This window comes from Bicyclus anynana, chromosome 25 (genome assembly GCF_947172395.1).
Source record: "Bicyclus anynana chromosome 25, ilBicAnyn1.1, whole genome shotgun sequence".
Classification (NCBI taxonomy): Eukaryota; Metazoa; Arthropoda; class Insecta; order Lepidoptera; family Nymphalidae; genus Bicyclus; species Bicyclus anynana.
The window spans coordinates 813,353-839,226 of record NC_069107.1 but is presented as its reverse complement, the minus strand read 5'-3'; the positions used below and the strand labels follow the sequence as shown (position 1 = coordinate 839,226).

At 33.6% G+C, this 25,874-nt stretch overlaps 4 protein-coding genes across 5 annotated transcripts in view; 3 read left to right on the top strand and 1 right to left on the bottom strand.

The window, feature by feature from the left end:
- Nucleotides 1-7,878, top strand: part of LOC112055011 (vinculin) — a 41,436-nt gene extending 33,558 nt beyond the window's left edge. Inside the window, exons 22-25 of the mRNA XM_052889223.1 lie at nucleotides 667-779; nucleotides 1,874-1,964; nucleotides 4,127-4,191; nucleotides 4,680-7,878. Of these exons, the coding sequence (XP_052745183.1) occupies nucleotides 667-779; nucleotides 1,874-1,964; nucleotides 4,127-4,191; nucleotides 4,680-4,787 (377 nt within the window). The 3' untranslated portion in view covers nucleotides 4,788-7,878. The remainder of the gene's footprint in view (nucleotides 1-666; nucleotides 780-1,873; nucleotides 1,965-4,126; nucleotides 4,192-4,679) is intronic.
- Nucleotides 7,879-10,048: 2,170 nt separating this feature from the next.
- LOC112051752 (uncharacterized) lies at nucleotides 10,049-12,524 on the top strand. Its single transcript, XM_024090530.2, has 2 exons — nucleotides 10,049-10,302; nucleotides 11,231-12,524. Exons 1-2 carry the CDS (start codon nucleotides 10,143-10,145, stop codon nucleotides 11,809-11,811), a joined length of 741 nt encoding a protein of 246 aa, XP_023946298.2. The 5' UTR covers nucleotides 10,049-10,142; the 3' UTR covers nucleotides 11,812-12,524.
- A 6,815-nt stretch (nucleotides 12,525-19,339) lies between these two features.
- LOC112051753 (uncharacterized) lies at nucleotides 19,340-23,193 on the top strand. The gene is made up of 3 exons (XM_024090531.2): nucleotides 19,340-19,533; nucleotides 20,525-20,714; nucleotides 21,958-23,193. The coding sequence occupies exons 1-3, from the start codon at nucleotides 19,380-19,382 to the stop codon at nucleotides 22,262-22,264; spliced, it is 651 nt and encodes a 216-aa protein (XP_023946299.1). The 5' UTR covers nucleotides 19,340-19,379; the 3' UTR covers nucleotides 22,265-23,193.
- The window catches only part of LOC112051754 (uncharacterized), an 81,405-nt gene continuing 78,670 nt past the window's right edge, over nucleotides 23,140-25,874 (bottom strand). For both annotated transcript variants that reach the window (XM_052889202.1, XM_052889201.1), the window contains one exon: nucleotides 23,140-25,269. In XM_052889202.1, coding sequence (XP_052745162.1) covers nucleotides 25,174-25,269 — 96 coding nt within the window. In that variant the 3' untranslated portion in view covers nucleotides 23,140-25,173. The remainder of the gene's footprint in view (nucleotides 25,270-25,874) is intronic.

Here is a 25,874-nt window from a genome sequence, read left to right as displayed (position 1 = left end):
TCCCGCAAGAACTATGTATTTTTTCAGGATAAAAAGTTGCCTATATGTTGCACTATAATCTCCTCTATCTTCCAGTAAAAATCCCATTAAAATCGACAAACAGAGAGGCAGACGAAAGTTGTGAAAAAGCTTGATTGTGTTTTAGTATCGTGTAAATAGCTATAAGCACTTGAAAAACACAATTTTATTTTATACGTATTGATTTCCAATTCAATATTGTACTAGATAACTTAGTAAAAGTTATAATTTCCTGAGCATGTTTCGTTTTTGGAGTGAAACGTCGTGTTGGATTCGTCGGTTATTAGCAAAATAAATCAATTATTTATTTTTTTATAATGAACTTCTGCAAAGTAACACCCTGCTTCTATTCAATATTAAGTGTAATTATTTACCAAAATATTCAAGAAAATATTAGCTTTAATTAATATTTATTCTTGTAGCATATTACATACTGCATATTGCCAAATTGGTCACAGCCACATATTAAAAACATGGATTAAATTAAGCTTTACCTCATTTTTTTTCGAAGTGAAGTGGACCTTAACTACTACTGTTTAAAGTTCACTTTAGTTTATAGAAATTTAAGGTTTAAATCCTTATCCAAGTTTATAAATAAGACCGTATATGTATAGAATATAGGGTTTGATTTGATTGTGTACATTGCAGGCAGTAAACGCGAGTTGATAGCAACCGCTAAAGCGATCGCCGAAGCTTCCGAAGAAGTGACTCGTTTGGCCAAAAAGCTGGCCCTTGAGTGTACTGACAAGAGGATAAGAACTGTAAGTATTAATACTAAACACCCCGCGAGAATACGGGGATAATATATAGCCAATGATATTCACAAATAATGTGGCTTTCTAGTGTTAAAGGAATTATCAAAATCGGTTCAGTAGATCCAGAGACTACTCCCTTTAAATTACAACACCACAACTTTCACCTCTTTAATGAAAAAAATTAAATTTATTGTTAACATAAGTAATTTTACAATGGTACTTAGGACCCTGAATTAAGTGTGACAAAACCTGTATCTCAGGATCCTAGTATATTTTTTTTACAAGTTAGCCCTTGACTACAATCTCACCTGATGGTAAGTGATGATGCAATCTAAGATGTTAACGGGCTAAGTCAACAGGAGGAGGATGAAACACCACACCCCTTATGGTTTCAACACGACATCGTACCGGAACGGTAAATCGCTTTTCGGTAGGATGGTAACTAGCCACGGCCAAGGCCACAAGCCAAACCTGGCCCAATCAAGAAAACCTCAATCGGTTTAGCCAGGGATCGAACCCAAGACTTCCGTCTTGTAAATCGACTGCACACACCATTGCGCCATGGAGGCCGTCGAAGTATAGATGTACCAGTAAAATAATGGGGGTGATGACTAGGTTTGAATATATTGATTTTTATAATAAATTCGGGTAAATAAGGTCAATGTTAACTAATTTATACATAAAAAGCAAAGATTGTCTGGATATCTGCAAAATAAATAAGATTATAAAATTTCAAAATCTATTAAAAATCTTTTATCGTAATTACATGAAAATTCATACAGTTTTAGCTTCCTTACATTAAGTGTGACATTTTTTAAAATATGAACTATAAACATAAACGCACAAATAACAAAGATATTAGTAATTTTGTTTGAATGCCCATACAAATCTGCCGATCATTATGTACCTACGACGTCATTAATTCGTTCCATTTTGTATGGGGCGTTTTTCAGGGATTCGCGGCAGCGCCGCAAATCTGACCCTTTAAATCCCTGTAGCTCCGAAACTAATGATCGCAGATACCCTGTTACATACTCTTAATTTATATACAATTTTAAAAAACTGTCATAATCCCTATTGATTTTGTTTTATTCGCCCAGAACCTGCTGCAAGTGTGCGAGAGGATCCCAACCATCGGCACTCAGCTCAAGATCCTGTCAACCGTCAAAGCCACCATGTTGGGTGCTCAAGGTATGTTCATTAACATTAATATTCTGTAACTTATTTGTTATATTAACTTACGTTTTATGTCCTACCGACTGCGCCAATTAATATAATTAAATTAAAAATTAAAGCAGTTACACTCGTACGTTGATTATAATTCATCAAGCGAGGGCACACGCGCGGTGTCGCTGCGTCGTCTTACATAGTAGCCCGGGATGCTAAATTTGCAGTTACCTAAGCGTCATGTGGACCGATTAGATTTGGTAGATTAAAGGATAGGAAGATTAAATGGTTATATGCTTTATTCGCTTTTAACGCTGAAAAAACTTTAAAAGCGCTTTTTGTTACTTTGGCTTGCAGAAATTGTCAGAAAATCTTAGCGATTAATTAAGAGATAAGCACGATTATTTTTTTACCTTCGAAATAAGTAAAAAAATAATCGTGCTCGTAACTCGAGAACTAAAATAATAAGGGTTTTATTTTGTATTTGATTTTTGTTTCTAATTAAGTTTTTAAAAATACCAATTTAGATGTTATTGATATGGACTACAAACAATAGACTGTCTAACGGGCGCCGCACCGCTCGTGTGCCTTCAGCCTCACTGTTAACGTTTTATATCCTACCGACTGCGCCAAATAACGTAAAATTTAATCAGCTATATACGACTAAAATAATTTCGCGTTTTAAATCCTTCTGTCTGTATATTTTAATAAAGAGCCATCTAGAGCCAGTAGATAGAGCTAGTGTTTTTCTAGCTATCTCTAGTATATATAGTATTGTTTGCTAATTTTAATTTATTTAAACATTGTATTTCTGTTGACGCCTCCCGTAACCGCTTAATGCTACATTTGCAGTTGGAATGCCGGACTATAAAGGTATTATTGGCTATGCTCTCAATTATACTGTCTCTTCGTATTGTAATCTTTTCTTTCTTAATTTATATATCATCTATTGTATAGTGAAAATTTGATTCATTTTTCTATTCTCTTCGGAATACCGAGAAATCCAAATGATCCATTGGCATCCATTTTTGACGATAAAATCTTCTGTGTGTCAATAGTTGACACTTTTTTAAAACGGTCTTAATATGTTCGTTACCTTTCCATTAAATCGTAAAAATATATATAAAAAAATAACTTTTCTCGAGAGTTAAATACTCCCAATTTTTAATTTAATGTGCCTATTATTTTTTTTAAACGTATATACTCCCCAATTTTTTTTTTTTGTACGTATAATTAAAAGTGTAATACTTTTAATTATACGTACAAAAATGCTGTCCGCCATGATGGTATGTGACAATACATTAAGCATGTTTTCACCTTGCAGTTTTTTTTTAAACCATGATTTTTAATATTTACACCAAAAGTAAGTACTTTCGGTTTAGATGAATTATTATTGTTGGGTCTTAATATTAAAGAGATTTTTAATCTCGGTACTTTGTCGAAGGATTATTAAAGCATAGTTTTCGCTTGGATTGTTCGTATTTTCGCGGTGAATAGCAAAACAAATTAATTTTTCTTCATTATGACCTTTGCAAAGTAACGTATGTTTATTTATTTAAGTAATGATATAAACTCTAAATATTTGTTGTCTTATTTAAAAATTTTCTCTAAAATCTAAAATCCAGCTTGATAATTTCAGTAGTTTTGGCTGAGCTTAATTTATTTATATAAGCTTGGTTGTTGTACCCATCCCATCTACGGGTAAAGGTAATTTTGTGTATTTTGAGTAATTTGATGAATTGTAAATAATCTACAATTTACATGATATGACAATCAAATGTTAAATTGTCTAAGAAAAAAGTGGAGTTTTCTGATAAAGCAGGGTTAAATAGACCAATTTTATGATAACAAAAAACCAGTTTTCTGGTAAAATAGTAGTAGAATAACTATTTTTATGATAAAGCAAGTAATTTTTTATTTAATTTTTTTTTGATAAAACAACCAGTTATTATGATAAATCAACCAGTTTTTTGATAAAACATCCAGTTTTCTAGTAAAATAACCATTTTGATGATAAAGCAAGTAATTTTTATTTAAAAGTTTTTTGATATAACAACCAGTTTTTTGATAAAACAACCAGTTTTCTGATAAAACAACCAGATTTCTCATAGTAAATTTTGTGATAAAGGTATAAAACAGAGATATTATTGTGCTCCTTTCTCATATTATGATAACTCATCTTGCAGGCAGCGAAGAGGACCAGGAGGCGACGGAAATGCTGGTCGGCAATGCTCAGAACTTGATGCAGAGCGTAAGTATTAGTAACTACTTGTTTTTTTTTCATAAAATTTCAATTTTCATAAAATATGCGTGTGTATGCTAGTAAGCCGATTGAGAATATGGTCTGATATGGTCCTGAAAAACTTGCTAACTCCCAATGCCGCCATAGTCTTTTAGACCATATCGATAGATATGGTTGGACCATTTCTATAAAATTTCAAAAGTCTATTCAATTCGTAAATGTATGAATGTAAAAAAATATTTGAAGGAAATGGTAAGGTAGGTATATTGTTAGAGTAAATATAAGAAACTAGCGGACGCCCGCGACTACGTCCTACGTCAATCTAGTCCTGTCGTAAAATCCGTTCTTAGCGAACACCTAATAACTAAACTACCTCCCTGTCAAATTTCATCTTTGAAACGGTTTTCAAGATTTCGTGATGCATTTATATATTAAGATGTCAAATTTATTTATTAGTACGGAAACGGTCAAATCTAAGGTTTTTGTTGTATCGCCAGGTGAAAGAAACCGTGAAGGCGGCTGAGGGAGCGTCCATCAAGATACGCTCCGAGCAAGGCGCCTACCGTCTGCGCTGGGTGCGTCGCTCGCCCTGGTACCAGATCTAAGGTCTCAACTACGACTAATAATACTTTTTCAAAGTAAAACTACTATACGCAATTGACTTAAAGAATACGCTGGTGAATGCGTTACGAAAATTGTAATCGAGTGATGCGTGCTGTCATCTACCGAGAAACATCGTTTGTTATCATGAAACTACCAGTAGATGTCGTTTTTAGAGAACTTTGAAACAATCCCTTTATCGAACTAAAACTTCTTTACGCAATGTTCTTTGGGAGTACGTTGGTGAATGCGTTACGAAAATTGTAATCAAGTAATGCGTGCTGCCATCTACTGTGAAACGTTGTTTGTTATATTAAAACTACCAGTAGATGGCGTTTTTAGAGAACTTCTAAACAATCCCTTTTTTGAAGTAAAACTTCTTTAAGCATGCTTGACTTGGGGAGTGCCACACGCTGCCATCTACAGTGAAACATTGTTTGTTATATTAAAACTATCAGTAGATGGCGTTTTAGAGAACTTTGAAACAATCCCTTTTTGTACAAAAACCTTTTACGATGCAGTTATGCCTGAGGCTCACAGATGGCGCTTTTTATTTTTTAAAGAAGTTTTACTTTAATTTTGTGGTTTACAGCACACTTTTTTATTTTTAAAACGTCTTAAACGGCCTCTTAACCCACGTCAAGGATCAAGTCCTTTAGAAGTTTTCTCTCTGCCATACGACCCGGGAAATTATGAAAAATTCGCCTTTGATTACTTAATACTAAAACAATCCATCAGATAAAATGTAATTTTGTGTCCTGATTTCGAACTTCTAAACTAGGCTTTTCGAGGTATTGGGATGAAAAAAGGATTTATTATTTATTAAAATCGCTTATATTCATTTTGTTAGATCCGAAGTAAAGAAATACTTCCTAAATCTAAGTTTATATTCTATACATATTTATGAGACAGTTATTTTACGTGTTACCGGTTTTTTACTAAGCAATGTTACTTTATTATGGACGGTAGAGGCAAGAACTAGTTGGTTTGTAAGATTTCTCTAAGAAAACAAATAAATTCTACGGCCTTTTTACATAGTAAACTTAAAACAAAGTATCCGGTTGCTCAGAGATTGCGTTTCTGACAGGTCGTGATCGAATTGGCAATTGCCTCGTTTTTTGTCTCATCAGTACAAAGACAAACAGTTGGCATAACCTTGAAGCAGTGCAGTGCAGTTCAACAACCTTGTACGCCAGTTCGGAGTTACATCGCCCATTCGATTACCTGTCAGAAACGCAATTTCTGAGCGTCCGGGTATTATAGGACCTTTCTTAATGCATAAATGTCCATACAGTCTAATTTGAAATTTCGCATTTGCCCCCACAAATTGAAATGTGTGTGATTATAGAAAGAAAGTGCCATTGGTTAGTGCTTTATACAATTACAATTAGATTAATATTTAATATGTATAATATACAAATTACAATTAGATTAATATGTATAATTATTAATTATATCTAACGTTAAACTTTAACTCAAATAATAATCACAAAAACTTTAAAATTTAAATTATAGTACGACATAAAAGAGTAGAACTTAATAAAAATGGAACTTATAAACTCGTTTGTGGCAACACCGCATTAACTGTCATCGCCTCAAAGAACTGTCATTGTAGTGCAACCAATTATTATTGATAATTTTATCAAATTATTAAAATTCGGATAATCAGCACAGGTATTACAATAAATAACACATATTCATATGAGATTTACTCTTTCTTATAAATTTAATAAATGTATATCATGAAATCAGCTATCTTAGTAACCATAATGCTTACTTAAGGGCTAGATAGTGATTTAAGTATTTTTCAAATATATTCATTAATTTATTTTATATAAGATAGTAATATTATGTTCATCAGATAATCTTATTTAAAACAAGTACAATATATAATAAAATATCAATTTTTATCAAGTATCATGTTACAGTTCCAAGTGGATGAGAGAATACAGGGTTACCATAAGAACGACAATAAGTGACTACAGCGCCCTCTTTTATTTTCTACTATTTTGTGTCAGACTATATATATTAATTGAATCAAGACCTAGTATTATCTATACTTTTACTTCATTTTATTTCTTTTTAATTTAATAATATATCTTCCTTTTAATCGTTAAATTATATACTTGTTGTATACTATAGAGCCATTTCAATGGGAGGCTTCGGCCGTGGCTAGTTACCATACATATTGGAAAACTACTAGAACTCAAAACAATTCAATACTTCTTTATGTCTACTATTTTTTTTTATTTTATTTATAATTTTGTGTATATTAAGCTCTGTAACTGGTAGGTTAACTAAATGAAGCATAAATAAATATATTTTATATATGAATTAGTAATAATTAATATTAAATAGTTATATATTGTAATCATTTATATATTATATATAGATACTAGTTATAATAATGCTTTTAATATATTCACAGTAGCCAATGTGTTTCATAGAAAAACCAAGTTTAAATATGATGTTATATTTATATATATCTTTGGTCATTTTGTGTTTATATGAAAGTTGATTTTTTTTTAATTGTTACTAATATAGTGGATATAGACTGACAATAGTTTTGACCCCTTGAAAAAATTATACACTTATAGTCCCTAAAATAATTAAATAGTCCAGTCCACTGCAGACTGTAATCCCGATGGTTGTTATTTCAAATCTAAGTATTATAATAAAGACTAACAAACCGATTTAAGCAAAAAAATCTGATGTGGCCTTCCATTTGAATTCATACATACAATTATACATTTGTATGAAAATCATGAGAATTTGCAAGAACTCAAAGAAAAAGTGATATATATTTTTGTATGAATGCATGATTCAAAAAAACTATAACTAATATTAAGAATTATATAATAAGAATATGTAATTTTTTATGTTGTGACGTAATAATGTGAAAATATGGTAGCTTAAATACATTAATTTATATTTTAGCTTTTTTCTATATTAATAATATTTAATTAACGTGATTACAATTTTAGTATGCAAGTATGTTTGTGTGATTACGTAACATTTTATGGCAACGATTTTATTTTATTTGTTTTGTTAATAGATCTTAGTTTTATTTATTTTTTAATAAAGCTTTTTATTTTATTTTTGTGTTTGTGTTATTTTGTTTGTGAGTTTTCATTCCGTTCAAAGGTAGGCGTCCACATATCCGCATCGTAGGAGTCGGACGCATCGCATCATGCTATAAGGCATGTCTCTATCATGTCAAAACCTATACTAGTAAGTAGGATAATTAGGGCAATTATCTAAAATCACCTTTTTCAATGTAGGGCTGTGAATTTTAAAGCTATTAAATCTATATAGAAGTAAGTGTAGGATGACATTGAATTTGTACTAAAATAGAAGATTAATGCTAAATTAAGTTGACACATGCAATTTAGCACGTTTTGAGCTGTTCAAATTTTTCATTAAATTAAAAAAAAGTTACCTACATAGGTAGACATTTTAATAGGTAGGTAGGTATATACCTAATGTGTCTACTACACAGGTATATGATTCAGAAATAAAATGTAGACTCCGCGTCACGAAAGAAGTCCCTCTGCTAAAACCTGAACAACAATAGACAGCGCCTTACACAAATGACAATAAGACCGCCATTACCAAATGAAAATAAGCGGTATTAAGACATTAGCGCCGCATCTATGGGACTTGTTTTGTGGCGCGGAGTTCTAGTTTTTTATATATTTCCTTTTCTTCTATTTTAGCTTTTGGTTGAGATCTCACCACAGACTAAGAGTGAGAACAGAAAAGTTCATTTAGAATACAATTTATAATATAAATAAATAAAAGAGAATGCACGTGTCTTTTTGTACCTACAAGATTGAGTATTCAATCTTTTTGCGTGAGACTCTGAGATCTCAGGTATCCATGTCTTGCCATATTTTCTTGTTCCATGAGTCACATAAGACTCATGGCGACTCTGCCCCCCTAGCCAAGTGGCACGTAGATTCTCTTTCTACGATCGCTAACGCTTCGAAAACTAAAAAGATGTATGGGAATGACATTTGCTATCGACAGGTCACGTGATCAAGATCTGTCATTCCCATACATTTTTCTAGTTTTCGAAGCGTTAGCGATCGTAGAAAGAGAATCGACGTGACACTTGGTTAAGGGGGCTGTTTTGTGGCTCTAACTATTTTGTCGTGGGCAGGGACGAAGTTAGTATATTTTAGCCTAAATAGATACATTTTATTTAGCTTATAAGTATAACATTTAGCCTTAGCATCTCCTCATACTTGGCCTTACTCTTGAATTATTGCAAAAATAAAATAAACACTAGATTTGTACTGCTTTGTTTCATTTATTTATTTCAACTAATAGGTACCCATGATTGAAGATTTTCATTAATAAGTACATTAAAAATATATTTACCACTGTATGGTAAATATATTTTTTTATAATTTTACTTTCAGTAAACTTAATATTAAGTAATAATTGTAGGTAATACTAGAACATATCCATTGATAGAGACAGTAGAGTCACTCTATTGAATACTAGCAGACGGCACGCGGTTCCACCCGCGTTCTTTCTGGTTCCGTAGGAAGCATCATTATCAACCCATATTCGGCTCACTGCTAAGCTCGAGTCTCCTATCAGACTGAGAGGGGTTAGGCCAATAGTCCACCACGCTGGCCTAATGCGGATTGGCAGACTTCACACGCAAAGAATTAAGAAAATTCTCTGGTATGCAGGTTTCCTCACGATGTTTTTCCTTCACTGTTTGAGACACCTGGTATTTAATTTCATAAAACGGGAGTAAAATATAGCCTATGCCACTCACAAATAAAGTGACTTTCTATTGGTTAAAGAGTTTTCAAAATCGGTTCAGTAGAGTAGATCCAGAGATAACCCCATATTAGCTCACAAACTTTACTTCCATATAATATTAGTATAGACCATGTCTCTAGTAGAATTTGGGTATCGCCGGGTACGTAAACTGAATGTATCGAGCAGCATAATATCAGTAGGTGACCTTATTGTTCTTATTTCTTAGTAGGTAACTTGTAGGTAAATATCGCCGTGGAAGAAATGTCCCATAGACCAAATAATAGTTACTTAATATAATATACGTAAATACCTACTAGAAAAACCCAAGTATACCTGTTTTCATAACATAAGTAAAACGAATTACTTATAAACATTCTCCCTATTTACACTGATATTTTTTTGCAATGGCAACACAACATACATAACAGCTGTACACACTGGATAACGTAACGGATCGATGCTCCGACCGACTTCAACCGAATCCGTCCGACAAATCTACAAACGTGTTCCAGTCGTCAGTCGTGACGCGATCGTCCACCGATGCGTACGATACGTCAAACACATTCCAAATTCCAAATGAAATGAAAAAAACAATGATGTTCCACGAGAAATTAGACATCAAACTGATACGCCTGGTGAAGGACAACCCCGTATTGTACGACCACAATCATGTTAAATACATGGACTTCAACTCCAGGGAAGTGGCGTGGCAGAAGATCGGCGACGAACTCAAAAGATCGGGTGAGTTGAGTTTGCTTTTAGAATTTACGATGTAATGTCGAGTGGCCCCTACTATTTGTTTATGTTTTGTTGTAAAGTCGTGATAAGCGGCTTTTGGTAGAGTTGCTAAAATGTTTACCAAATCACTGCATTTATAATTTTAATTATAATATGAGATATCTACATACTAATAACATATAAATATAGGTATATTTTAATATCATATTAATGACGTGATAACATTATAATGTTAAATAGCTAAATTATTATTAAAGAAGCGATATGAGTACCTATTAAAAATATGTAGATAATATTTACAGAGTAACCAGAGTGAGTCTTTACAAGAAACGTACTGAAGGCGGTGAAACCCATTAAAAAAACAAACGTCACCCGTCTCCTTGACAACCGCAAATAAACTTTTTTCCCATTTTGTACTTCAAAATTTACGTAAATTAATATCCGTAATCATAAATTAATAAAATTGCCGATAAAAAAATACTCCATCTTATTTCTTTAGCTTTTGTGAACAGTTTATAAATATTAAAACATAAGACGCCATTTTTCTTGGATAATATTGAAAATTACTGTTGCGACGGTTCGTGTCGTACTGACTCGAGAATGTATTACTTTTTGAATTTTGTATTTGGAGCGGCTACGACACCGTCGTGTTTCGTACCCTCCATCTGTATATTATTTATTAATCTGGTAATATTATAAAAGTTTTCATCCAATAAATAGATTGGTGAAGGTTGTTGATAATACAGAGCTTCTGCTCTATTATTATTTTTTTCACTATACTGTAAATTGTAACAATATGAGTCATGTGTGAGAAAAGTATGATGCGGTATTCTTTTATGATATCTTTTTTTAGCTTGTATTTTATTATTTATTTGTAAATAAATGTAGACATACAACTAAAATTAGTAATTAAATATCATTTTGCTTTCAGCTGCTGATTGTAAAGTGAGATGGATCAATATCAGAGACGTATACAGGCGCATACTAAGAAAAAGCTTAGAAATAGGCGCGCGACAGAAATGTTACAAATATGAAAATGAAATCGCATTCCTAAGGCCCTTCTACAAAGACGTTACCCTCCCAATCGAAGAGTTCGAGTCTGATGATAGAAGTAACAACGGAAACGAGGATTGTGGAGATATAGGTATCCCTGATAGTGAAAACTCTGATGAGTGTGACAGGAAACCGAAACTAACCATGCCCAAAACATCGAAAAAGAAGAGGAAAAAGAGATATTCAGAAGTAGTCGTCGATCCAGTGAGTACTCCGTCGTTTTCTGAAGTAACAGTCCCCACAGAGTTTGACGCTTCAGATCCGGTTGACGCCTTTTTAATAAGTATCGGTGCGACTTTGAAAACGTTTTCGCCGTATCATTTGAATTTGGCGAAGAGTAAGATATTTTCGGTCGTTCAGGAACATGATCTACAACAAATAGTTCAAAAGGATCAACAGAGTGAGGGCACGCCACATGATATTAAAATTACCACAACAGAGGCTATTTATATGCAATAATATTGGAAAAAAAGTAGTCAACGTCGTAGCTGAGTCTGTTAAACTCGCGATAAATTTGAAAACTTTTGAACGAATTTTAATGCAGTTTTATGCATGCAGGTAGAGTGATTCGTAAATAAGATTAAAGTATATTATAATTTGTTAAGTTTTTTTGTAAATTAGTGGAAATTTCAAGATTTTTTGATTTTGATTTGTTGAAAGTGTCGGGAAAAGGTAAGCCGCCTGTAAGCTTTTATCAATAACGCTACGTAATTATGACAAAACATTGCAAGTTTGCGATACTATGATATTAAATTGAAAGTTTACACCGAATTAGTTGCTGACAAAGTCCAGGGCGTCCACTATATAATAGCTGAAATATAGCTTTCAAATGTTGAACATTTACTACAAGTTGCCTTATATCGCAACTTTAAATGTGTATTCAACTTTAATTATCTAAAATCCTTACTAATATTATAAATTCGAAAGCAAATCTAGTTGCGTTTGTCTAATTTGTAGTGTCTATTATTATTAAATTGATGTACATGAAAGTTTAATAAATACTTTATAGTTATAATATTTTATGTATGTATTTCAAAACCTTAGAATTATTAATTAAAGAAAAATACTTTACGAAAAAATATTTTTATTAATAAATGTGCAGAAATGATTGTATATTATAATTAATGTACCGACTTCTTCTTATTGAATAAATTAAATTCTTGTCTGTTCAATTGTATTTAATTCTTGCACCTAAATTTAAGTTTCACTTATATTTTGTTCATGCAACTTAGCATATATTTAATTTAATTACTTTTAAACAGTAAATTATATTACTTTTAAACCGCAACAACTTCTATTATTTAGCTTACTACCGTTTACTCATTATACCTATATATTTAGTTTTTTTTATATTAGTCTGGGATTGCGAGCTTCCAAAAACCTTCACCCAGCCTTTATTCTGTTATTTTCAGTTGTACATGTGTGAAATTCCATGATGATCAGTAAAGTAGCTAAAGCGTGAATGAGTAAGAAACATACTTATTATCGTATTTATAATATCACCAGTGGGCCCGGTCAAGCTTCGCTTTGACTCACTTCCCTACCCGTATCCTATTTTACTCCCACCCTACACCTACCCCTACCCAATCCTACCGGTACCCTTACTCTACACCTACTCTACCCTACCCCTATACAACCCAATTTCTAACGGTGGCATTTTCATTATTTAAAAAAAAATATTACATATTGTGTCATGACTGGTGACATTCTGAAACTATTGAACTGATTTAAAAAAATTCTTTCATTATTCTAAACCTACACTATCCCCGAGATTTTTATCCCCGTATTCTTACGAAAACGGAAACCGCGCGGCGTTCGCTAGCAATATTTTAGAGAATTATTTAAAAAAATATTAAAATAAAACGAAAATATCAGAAAAAATAATATTTGAGAATACTGGTCAACAGTATAGATTCCTTCCAAGTTATTGACATAAGATTTTGCCATTACGATCGAGTATTCGTAGTAGGGGCTCTGTGTAATCGTCGTGTAATGTCGGCCATGCGACGCCGATCGATGGCGACTATCTCACGCACACACGCGTCGTGAGCCTGTTAACACAACCGAGCACACTACCTCGTGCGCTACACAGAATATCGTCATGTCGTTGTGACTAGTGTTGTGTGCGAGAACCCACTAGCAGAACGCCAAGGTTTCGCCTGCGTAGTTTCCATTCCCATGGGAATGCAGGGATGAAATATAGTATAAATTACTCACTGTTTAGTATCTTTCTATTGGTGAAAGAATTTTTAAAATCGGTCCAGTAGTTTTTGAGTTTATTCGTTACAAACAAAAATACAATAAACAATAATATTAGTAGTTTCATTAATTATTGTAAATATGAGAATTTTAAGTTAATTGTATTCATTTGATCAATGGTACGCGTCCACTGCTCCGCATCGCACGTATTGGACGCATCGCATCAAACGGAATTTTAATTTTACGGTAGATAAAATCCGTTCGATGCGGATCAGTGGACGCACTTGTATGACTTGCTATTAGTCCAGGCGCTGTGAGGTATTGAGTGTACATAATTGGAAGGACGCATTCTGTTTACAGTATTGAACTCAGAAAAGTTTGCTGGGATTCTACAAGTTGCCAGGAGTTTTGTTGGTCCGTTCTTTTGTTATACATACCCCCTTTAGGTTTGGTTAAATGGTTTGTATCAATTTAATTGCGTGTTTTATTAAAATGTACAGGCAAAAGTTAGACCAACGCCTTCCGAATCGAAGACAGAGGTCGTGAGCCGAGTGATAGCCCAGTGATATCCACAGGGCTTACCTTGTAAGTAGTGCAGTAAAAACAAGTATTTGCTATTCTTAGAGTAAAAATATACGTACCGTACGTTGTTGTAAAAATAATAATCTAGAAACTATACTATGCACAAAAATTAAGATAGCAGAAAAAATATCCAAATTTTTGGGGGATTTTCAACAGGCTGTAACTTATACGAAAATGGTCGTACAGCAAAAAAATAAAAAGCAAATTGTAGCTCTAAGTGTTTAGTTTTTTGGAGTTTACTCCTTAAGAATCGATTTTTTATATATAAGGCGCCCGGTATGAGAAAAATCCGAGGGGTAAAACCAACTGAACTAACGAAAAAGTGTCATGTTTTTGGTGCGCACCTTTAGTGCGCAACTTTCTAATTTAGCTGTGAGTGTATTGAGACGTACATAGGGTATGCTGTATAGGCGACTATACCTATATACTATATGTTATTGGGCTTGTTTGTTTAATGATTATATCATTGGAAGAGTAAAATATATAATGTGAAGTATATTATAAAGTCTATTAGTTATTTTACAATTCTATACATTTAGTCTTCTTTAACATAAGTATTACTAAAGCCCTACTCGATGTGCACTATTTACCAACAAAAAAAAGTGTGTATGTTAAAAAAAACAAAAAGTTAGCTCGAAGTCTCAATACTCGCGCCTCATAAGTGAAAGGTGCGCAACCGAGGTGCAGCAGGCCGCGGCGTGCGCACCCGCCTACAGCGTGCACATGGGTGCGATGTGCAAGTTGTTGGCCTCACAGCGCACGGTGAAAGGTGCGCAGAATAGGTTGCGCAAAATTTATAATTAATTTATTTCGCGTATTCGATCCAAACATGTCTTGCCTATAGGGCATATATTTTGTGGGTATATTGAACAGTAAAAGGCACACTTAACGTCAGTGGTTTCCGCAATATTTTTGATTGGGCGCTTGATTTTCCAAAAAACGACAAAAAGCCCTTTTTTGGATGCTTTTTCAAATTCATGTAATGATTGAAAAAATTTTTTTTTTCAAAATTCAATTGCCAATCCTTGTAGAGAATTTATTCAAGTTTTTAAAACCAACCTCAATATTTCTGTGCAATCATTGGTTGCTGAGATATTGGTAATCAAAGACAAAATGATCTTTTTCCATTTAAACATCGATATCTCAGCGAGAAATGCTCGTATCGAGATTTAAAAAAAACTAAATTAAATCTGAATAAACAAGCTATCCGGTCCCTAAGGAGGTTGAGTCGAAAAAATTTTTTCCACGTTCGTAGTTTAAAAAAAGAACCAAAAAAATTTCGAAATTTTTTTTTTCGGTGGTTTTCTTATGATTACTCGAAAAATATTTAAAAAAAAAAATTTTCAAACTCAGATCCAAAACTAAACACTTAGAGCTACAATTTGCTTTTTATTTTTTTGCTGTACGACCATTTTTGTATAAGTTACAGCCTGTTGAAAATCCCCCAAAAATTTGGATTTTTTTTCTGCTCCCTTAATTTTTGTGCATAGTATAGATTATTCCCTTTTTATCTACTTTGAGAGGTTTGAAGGGGCGACAAAAATTTATAATTTTGGGGTGGCAATTGTGTAAATCCTGCACTGGATAAATGCATAAGCGAAGCAATTTTGAAATAAAAAAAATAAAGTCTGCCTTGTTTATTCAGTGGTTAACATATTAAGTATGTGGTTTCAGATCATGAGGTCCTGGGTTCGAATTCCTGGGTCGGGCAATGTCGTGCATAAGGTTTTCAACTAGGGTATGCATACCTAATAAATAATATAGTGCACTATAAATAATAGTCCAACTATGTATTCTGTGGTCCAACATATAGGTTTGTTATGAGTACTTAGGGTACGCAGTGCATTTTTGCATCTATGACGTGCACGCATGGTCATGGAATAAAGACTAAGATGACTTTTCTTCTAACAAGTTTTCAGTAAAAACTCTCAGCCCGGAGTTGGGAAGTTGGTGGTATTACAACCCCGTGCATTGAGTAGTTTAGATTGTCGGTGCCGGTACATTATCATAAACATCCGATCATAATTAACAACCCATATTCGGCTCATTCTTGAGCACGAGTGTCCTCTCAGGATGAGAGGGGTTAGGCCTTAGCCACGCTGGCCCAATGCGGATTGGCAGACTTCACGCACCTAGAGAATTAATGAAGGTTTCCTCACAATGTTTTCTTTCACTGAAACACGTGATATTTAATGCACACAACTGAAAAGTTGAAGGTGCATGCCCCGAACCGGATTCGAACCTACACCCTCCGAATCGAAGGCAGAGGTCGTATCCGGTGGACTATCACGTCTCAAAAACATCCAATGGTGGTCGTAAATTCATTATCATCCTTAATTCCGCCACTTCACATTAGAACAGTGATAGCCCAGTGGATATGACCTCTGTCTCCGATTATGGAGGGAGTGGGTTCAAATCCGGTCCGGGGCATTCACATCAAACTTTACAGTTCAGTGTGCATTTTAAGAAACTAAACAGTGAGGTAAAACCTGCCTATCAGAGAATTTTCTTAATTCTCTGTGTGTAAAGTCTGCAAATCCGCAACTGGTCAGCTTTTTGCATAGGACCTACGAGCAATGCTTGTACAAGTACCAAGTAATAAGTGTAGTTCTATCTAGAATTTAAATTATCCGTGTCGTGGTGAACTCGTGACGTCGCTCACGCCGTGTGAGGTGCGACGTTGCCGTCCCGTCGCGCGCGGTCCCATGTCGGAGGCAGTGTTGCCAGTGCTGTCACAATTGACGCAAATACGGGGAAAAAAATAATTGCCACAGAATAAAGAATGAGTCTTTACAAGCAACTCGGTGAAGCCGGTGAAACCTCTATTTTTCTTTTTCAAAATTTAACACTAACATCAATTATGTAAATTAATATAATAATCAATAATTACCAACAAAAAATACTCCATCTTATTTCTTTAGATTTGTAAACAGTTTTTAAAATATTTAAAAACATAAGACGCCATTTTTCTTGAATAATATTGAATCTACTGATGCGACGCTTCGTGTCGTAGTGTACCTATTGTATTCGTCTTAGAATTTTGTATTTGGAACGGCTACGACACCGTCGTGTTCCGTGCACTATATCTGCCTATTATTATTTAATCTGTAATATTTGCATATTTTCAAATGAGAGTATACATAAAACTATTTCATACTTACTCTATTTTATATAATACCTATTCATGGAATGGAAATGAATGGAAAACTAAAACAGAAGTAAACGGGCAGATTTACGTATTTTCTATCACGTTAAGTAGATAACAGATAAGAGCCGTGATAGCCCAGTGACCTCTGCCTTCGATTCGAGGGGCTTAGGTTCGAATCCGGTTCGGGACATGCACCTCTAACTTTCAGTTAAGCATTTTAGAAAATTAAATATCACGTGTCTCAAACGGTAAAGGAAAATCATCGCGAGGGAACTTTCTCAATTCTCTTCGTATGTAAAGTCTGCCAATCAGCATTGGGAAACCGCGGTGGACTATATTGGTCAGAGTTCTGACCCCTCCATCCTGAGAGGAGACTCGTGCTCAATAGTGAGCCATAACGAAACAACAGGTTTGTATTATGAATTAAATTATTATCTTATCTTACTAACATTATAAACGCGAAATTTTGTGTGGATGTTTGTTTGAATGTTTGTTACCCTTTAACGCCGAAAATAAGTACAGAACCGATTTGGCTGAAATTTGGAAAAGAAATAGATTTTACTCTGGATTAACACGTAGGCTACTTTTCATCTTACAAAAATCTATGGTTCGCGAGGGATTTGTAAAAACTAAATTTCACGCAAAGTCGCGGGCGTCTGCTAGTATTATTAAACAACCAAGTGGCGCAGTGGGCAGTGACACTGACTTCTCCATCCAAGGTCATGGGTTCGATTCTGATTCTCTGGAAAATATGACAACCAACGATATTTTATACTAGAGATGGGCACTCGCGCATCAAAAACTGAGGCAGTCAAATGTGCATAATTGTCTTAATCACATTTGGTCGCATATTAAACTCATAAAATAATGTTATTTAAACCAATAATACCTAAATATTGTCTCAGATGTCGAGTTGTGTGTTCAGGGAGTGTAAAAACTATAAGTAAAGACTTAAATATACAATGAAAGTAAACACAAAATTGTGCATGTGTGGTCAGTAGAGTAGCTAAATCCGGATCATTTTTTTGTAGTCACATAACATATCTATAGTATAAAATATCGTTGCAGTATCCACATTAATGCGACCCTTAGTACGAGTCTTTTTTTGTATATTGGTTATACGGTTATACGGCTTGGGTATAGTTTTCATAGTTTGGTGCCAGTTGTATTTTTACCCGACTGCAAGAAGGGTTATGTTTTTTGCGCGTATCTTGTATGTATGTTTGTTTGTATGTATGTATGTATATATGTAATATTCTTTATTACCTCATATCTTCCAAACCGCTTGACGGATTTTCGTAATTAAGTTATCGTTAGATTTGTCTTATTGATCCAAGTGTTCTTAGATAGGTGAAATTTAAAAAATAACAACAAGACGAACGCTATAGACTCGAGATGAAAAAAAAAAAATTTTTTTAATATTGCAACATGGGTATCAAATTCAAGAGCTGTTTGAGAGGATTTCAAAATGGTATATGATGGCCATGTTAAAAAAAAAATCTACAATTAGAAAAACGTTATTTATTAATTGTCTAACATAATACGCGAGGCGGATGACTATGGGTGCGAAGTTTTAGAACATCTAAAATAGACTAAATTTTATATTGATTATAAAAATCAGACAAATGCGAATCGGATTCGCCCACCGAGGGTTCCGTAGATATTTTTTTAAACATTAATTTACTTAACCTCGGTTGGGCGTATACATCATCGTACTATGTAACATGTAACAAACTTAACAAATAAATCCGAAATTCACCGTATATCTTTACTAAAAAGTGTGAAATAAATAAATTAATTAAACAAATAAAAAAACCCGACTGCATAAATGATACAAAAACTGAAAAGAAAAAAACAAGCTCAGTCCAAAAGTGTAGAAAGCAATGAGTAAACAGTCGGGACCTATTATATTGAATAAATTTTCGTCTACATTATTTATATCATTTATGCAGTCGGGTTTTTTTATTTGTTTAATTAATTTATTTATGTAAATTGTATTTTAATACACAGGAGAATGGTTTTCGCTAGCATGGCAACCTAATCGGTAATCAGCCGGATCGCAGTCGTCTCCCGCCCGTCCCGCGCACACAACGATACGATGCCGTTGCCCTTTAACAAGACTTTAGATTTGACATTAATGAAATTAGTTGAAGAAAACCCCATAATTTACAACTCGAAACACCCTAAATACTTAGATTTTGATACCAGAGAGGTTATTTGGCAGAAGATCGGCGATATTTTGAACCGACCAGGTGAGTTTTGTGCACTTTTTTGTGTAAATAAATAGTGTACGGCGGCCATCTTGGCGCATGCGTACTGCGTCGCAGTTTTGCACTAACCGCTATTCGGGCTATAACAATAAACATTATCTTGTTAAATCTACTGTGACATTATTTAAACAAAAAATACCTAAACATGGACACAGGAAATGTAAAACTATATATGCATAAATATATGTATAATGTAAGTAAACACTAAATTGTGCATGTGTGTGCTCAGTAGAGTACCTACTTAAATTCGGATATTTGTTTACGGTGATTTTGTTGGCACGTTACATTTCTATAGTTTATAATATCGTTGTTGGATTGACCTGGGCCTCGATAAATACCTAGCCCACAGATTAAAGAATAATAGCAGAGTATTTACTGTGATAATAGGCAGATATAAAGCACGGAACACGACGGTGTTGTAGCCATTCCAAATACAAAATTCAATACCGAATACATACCTACTCTTGTCATTTTTAAATTTTGAAATACAAATTATGAAAAATGTTTGTTTAAGCGGATAGTTTGTTTTTTTTATGGTTTTCACTTATTGAATTACTATGTACTACGTAGTAGAGAGCCGTGATAGCCCAGTGGATATGACCTCTGCCTCCGATTTCAGAGGGTGTGGGTTAGAATCCGGTCCGAGCATGCACCTCCAACTCTTCAATTGTGTGCATTTTAAGAAATTAAATATCACGTGTCTCAAACGGTGAAGAAAAAACATCGTGAGGAAACCTGCACACCAGAATTTTTTCTTAATTCTCTGCGTGTGTGAAGTCTGTCAATCCGCATTGGGCAACAGTGGTGGACTATTGGCCTAAACCCTCTCATTCTGAGACGAGACTCGAGTCAGCAGTGAGCCGAATATGGGTAATATTACATAGTACATAGTAATTCAATGATTTCACCACGCTGCTTGTATAGCCTCATTCTGGATCATTCTTTATTCTGTGACCTAACCTTGTCCTTTCAGCCCAAGTGGCAAAACATCGATGGATAAACATACGGGACATGATGCGGCGCAAGATAAGAGACCGCCAACGCAACCCCGGCCACCGCAGTTACAGGTACAAGTACGAGACGGAGTTGTCCTTCATGCTGCCGTACTACAAGGAATCCTCGCAGAACTCTAACGACGAATACAGTGACTTCTTCGACGACAGGTCAGTAGTTAGCCAGCGAAATTATTGGACCGATTTAAAAACTTCTTTCGCCATAAGAATTGTATACTAAAGCCTTTCTTGATGAGTACTGTTTTTTTTTTAAATATGTAAATATTTATTATTATAAAAAAAATACGAAAACCAATAATAATTATTTACGAACTAAACTAAACAGTCTTCAGAAAATTTTACATTTACAAATTACACAGAATACAAACTTACAGTAGTCTTAAATATTATACATAGGTATATGTTTACCAACAAACAAATCAGAAATGAAGGTAATAAACGCATGTCATTTCATCTTCTTAATAATAATAATCGTCAACTTATTTATTTAAAATTATGTACAGTTTGTTTATAGCTTATTAATCAAATTTATTTTCATTAATTTTAGAACAAGTCAATTATAATTATGAAATGACTATTCATTTTTAACCTCATTTTGAAATTGTTTGTTGGTAAACAGTACTCATACAGAAAGGTGCTGTAGTATAGATATTAATATCAGAGATAATTCCTGTTATATTTTATTACCTCGAGAAGGAAAACTACGCAGGTGAAAGTGAAACAGCGTTGCGTTTGCATATTCATAAATATGGTTTTTAATTCTTATCATTTTGCAAAGAGAAAACAAAAAAAGCTGTGTGCTGTCTGTGCATCACACGATTGAAGTAGAACTTTTAAAAAAAAATTAAGTACCTACCTACTTTGTTGGTAGGTACTTAATTTTTTTAATTAAGAATTGGCTCTTTTTAAGACGGTTAATTATAAAAGAAGAACAGCGCCATCTATGAGCCTCAGGCATAACTGCATCGCAACAAGTTCTTGAAATGTACGGAGAAGACACGACGTGTGTGAAATGTACAAAAAAAGATTTTTCAAAATCGGTCCATAAATGACGGAATTATCGCTGGACATACATAAAAAAAATACATACAGTCGAACGTAGAACCTCCTCCTTTTTGGAACTCGGCTATAAAGGGAATTGTTTCAAAGTAAAAAAAGTCTATATGAACGCCATCTATTGATAGTTTGAAATAACAAACACTATATCATAGATGGCAGCACGCTACCGATTACAAAAACGTAATATAACTTATTTGAATAAAGCTCCAAAATATGCAATATTTCAAGAATATTTCTCATTCTCTACAGTTTACTGGACAAATAGTCGAACTTGAAAGTGCTTGTAAACATAAACTAAGCTTAATAACTAATTTTCACATTTGGTTTTCGACAGCGCTTGCGATGTTGACCTACCGACAGTGTTCGTCGACCCAACAGAGCAGCTCACACGACAGGACGTCAAACCCAACATAACATACAAGAAACACGAAGATTACAACGAAACCAGGAACGAATTCCAGGAATTGAACCCAACGGACCCTATTGATGTGTTTTTAATAACAATAGGTTCAACTCTGAGGAAGTTCAGTCCGTATCACTTGAACCAGGCGAAGAGTAAGATATTTCAAGTGGTTCAAGATTACGAGTTGCAGCAAATAGTTGATAAGGACCAGCCAACCAGTAGTGATACTTTGAGATAGTAGGTAATAGTTTTATGAGTAGGTACCTAGTAGAAAAACATCAATCTATAGGTACTGATATTCTGAAGAGGTAAAGTTCGTGTTAAAGAATATTTTGCCATATCTTTGAAATATGACCAATATTCCCATTTCTTTTCTCGTCTTTGATTATATAATCCTATATATAATCAAAGGAGGTACCTATAGTGGGAGCATTGGCTGACACTATCAGCCTTTATAAAATAGGGTAGATCTCGAGTATTGCAGGCTATTATATGTATTATATTATATTATATGTATTAAATATTTCAGAAAGACACCAATAAAGTTGTACGACTTTAATATGTTACAAATGTAGTATAATAAGTATTATTTTTATTTATTTATCGAGGTAACTCAAAAAACTCCTTATTATTTATATTAAACTAGCGGACGCCCGCGACTTCGTCCGCATGAAACTCGATGTAATCTTTCAACTACCCCTACCCTACCACTACCCTAACTTACCCCTACTCTACCCTACCCTACTCCTACCCTACCCCTACCTTACTCCTTCATTCATACGTCATTACATATCTGTCATTATACGTCAATTACATAGCTTTCATTTGCGTTTTGCGTTTCATGTCAAGTCACACGGTAATGCTGTAAAAAAAAGTAAAAAGTATCCTATGTCCTTCTCCTGGCTCTAAACTACCTCCCTGCCAATTTTCAGCTAAATCGGTTCAGCCGTTCTTGAGTTATAAGTGGAGTAACTAACACGACTTTCTTTTATATACATATATATAGATGAATTTTAATTTTCATTGAGATCAAAATATGTGGGTATTGGGTATATATATCTTTCTAAATTAAATTAGTCTTAGTTTAGTGAAAAGGGCAAGAATGGAAAAACATTTATTAATATTAAGGTTTGTAATAAAGATTTTATTAAAAATATTACAAAATTACATCTTTTATTTATCCTTATAGATAGGTGATGAATAACTGGAAATTTAAACGTAATTTACAAACAATTTCAAAAATCAATTTCTTTTAGAATGAATGAAGGTCATCTAAATCAAAGCTTTGGAAATATTCAAAATTTAGACATTTCTAACTAGATCTCTTGTCATAAAGTAGACATCGCAAGTTACTTATAGTTCAAATGCACCATTGAAAATATAATTACCCATTTATACTAACATTGTAAAGAGGTAAAGTTTGTATGCGAGGCTGGAGGAGGGTAATCTGCGGATCTACTAAATCGATTTTGAATTATTTTTTTTACTTTTTTTAGAAAACCTTGTCATTTGTGTGTGTCATAGGGAGTGGCGTGCACTTCATACGTGCATTAAAGTACTGCATACCCAAAGAGTTGTCTTCTTAGTGCTTATTAAATATTGATTTTTCCAGTTTGCTTAATTTTATTACTAGTGCATACCCTGATCGACAACCTTATGCACGCCACTGGTCATACACTATATTTTACCGGGCTAGCGGGAACGGGAATTATACACGGGTGATACAGCGGGGCGTTTGCTAATATGATATACAGGGTGCTCGGGAGTATTTACCATTACTCTGGGGTTATATTCTTTATCGAAAATTAATTAATAATGTTCAAGGAACATGGTGTTTTAAAATTAATATTTTCGGGTAAATAATATTTCTTTTGTGAATAGATCCTAAAATGTCTCCCTTAAACGCATCCTTATAAAGCCAAGTTTGACGGTATTTAAAATGCAAGGATAGATAAACGTGTTGTTATAAATGTGTTTCATAGTCAGCCGGAATTATTTGAAAAACTTTGTATGAAACATAAAGAGTTTTAATTTTTTAGTTAAAAAAAATATTACTTATTGTAGTTCGGCTCCCGTAAGTAGACTCGTCAACACCTTGAAGTTATGGGAATTACTCCCGAGCACCCTGAATAAATTAATAAAAGTTCCGGAGATATTCATTGTTAAAGTTGGTGGACATCACAATTTAGTACATGGTATTTTTTTAACGCCGATTATACTTTTTAGGAGTCTGTGTTAATGATTATTTAAATGATAAAAACCCTTGGTGTTAAACTGTATTATACGACTGTGTGCTTAGTTTTAAATAAGTTTGTATAATGGTGGTAAACAAAAAATAATAATCCTTGGCTGAGTTTGTTGTGGGCTCTTCTCGGACCAAGGCGCGTTTGGAACCCTAGTTACTTAAATTTTAAGTTTTCGACTATTATTACCACCATAAGATTAAATTAAATTATGACATAATCCTGACCTTTCATAAGTGCTTGTAAAGTGAGTCTAATTGAAAAAAATGAATTTTTTAATTTACCTATTTAAGTATCAGCAATAGGGATGATGACATTGACAGTTTTTTAAATTGTATATAAATTAAGAGTACGCTAATTGTAAAGCAATTTTGCAAAAGTAACAGGGTATCTGCGATCATTACTTTCGGAGCTACAGGGATTTAAAGGGTCAGATTTGCGGCGCTGCCGCGGATCCCTGAAAAATATACAAAATGGCACAAACTAATGACGTCGTAGGTAATGTAATGATCGGTACATTTGTATGAGCGTTCAAACAAAATTAATAATATCTTTGTTATTTGTGCGTTTATGTTTATAGTTCATATATTAAAAATGTCACATTTAATGTAAAGAAGCTAAAAGTGTATGAATTTTCATCTAATTACGATAAAAGATTTTTAATAGATTTTGAAATTTTATAATCTCATTTATTTTGCAAATATTTTTGCTTTTTATATATAAATCAGTTAACAATGACCCTATTTACCCGAATGTATCATAAAAATCAATATATTCAAACCTAGTCATCATCCCCATTCTAAATAAGTATTTTTTGCAAAATTACTTTTTGTCTCCTTAATTACAATATTTCATTTATTTATAAAATTACAATTGTCTAGAAAGTTATTGATCTATATAATCATCAGTAATATTTCCTTCTGACCCACTTCATCCTGCAACCTTTCTGTGACATGATCTTCACCGACGCGCTGGCAGCTGCTTTCACCACTTCTTGAATCTGAAATACGTAACGTACAAAGATGAAATTTGGCAGGGAGGTAGTTTAGCAGATGTCCCAATTGTCCAGATTAGGCCAGATTAAGGAGGTCTAAAGGCGGACGAAGTCGCGGGGGTCTGCTAGTGATTTGGGTGAATTTTGATATAAAGATAAGATCCAAGGAGCAGAATCTAGGCTAGGTACTTGTCACGTTTTGTGACAGGGCCGGATTAAGGAGGTCGAAGGACAGACAAAGTAGCGGGTGTCCGCTTATAGTTTTTATATATCTATCTAATTACTAGCTAATAAGCTAAATTGGTGTTATCAAAAGTATGTATCTACTGGTAGCTATATGAAAAGTGCATACTGTATGGCTGTAAAAATATTTATTAAATTACCCGATGACATTGGAAAAGTAAGTTTGTCTCATTTTGGAAATAAATTAACTTTATGGCTTATTGATAAGTGCTACTTGTCCTGAAAATATTTGAAAATAATTTTCAATAACATACATTTAATTCTAATTTTAATTGCAGGTATAATTAAATTTCTTTTAATTTGGTAATTGTGACTGTTTGTATTTTTTTTCATCTTTAGTTTTATTTAATTTAATCTGGTAATTGCAC

Excerpts from the sequence above, each read along its gene's own strand:
- LOC112051752 (XM_024090530.2), top strand. The coding sequence starts at position 10,143 with ATGAAAAAAACAATGATGTTCCACGAGAAATTAGACATCAAACTGATA. Across the intron at positions 10,303-11,230 it reads CGACGAACTCAAAAGATCGG|CTGCTGATTGTAAAGTGAGA; the intron begins GTGAGTTGAGTT and ends TTTTGCTTTCAG.
- LOC112051753 (XM_024090531.2), top strand. The coding sequence starts at position 19,380 with ATGCCGTTGCCCTTTAACAAGACTTTAGATTTGACATTAATGAAATTA. Across the intron at positions 19,534-20,524 it reads CGATATTTTGAACCGACCAG|CCCAAGTGGCAAAACATCGA; the intron begins GTGAGTTTTGTG and ends TTGTCCTTTCAG. Across the intron at positions 20,715-21,957 it reads AGTGACTTCTTCGACGACAG|CGCTTGCGATGTTGACCTAC; the intron begins GTCAGTAGTTAG and ends GGTTTTCGACAG.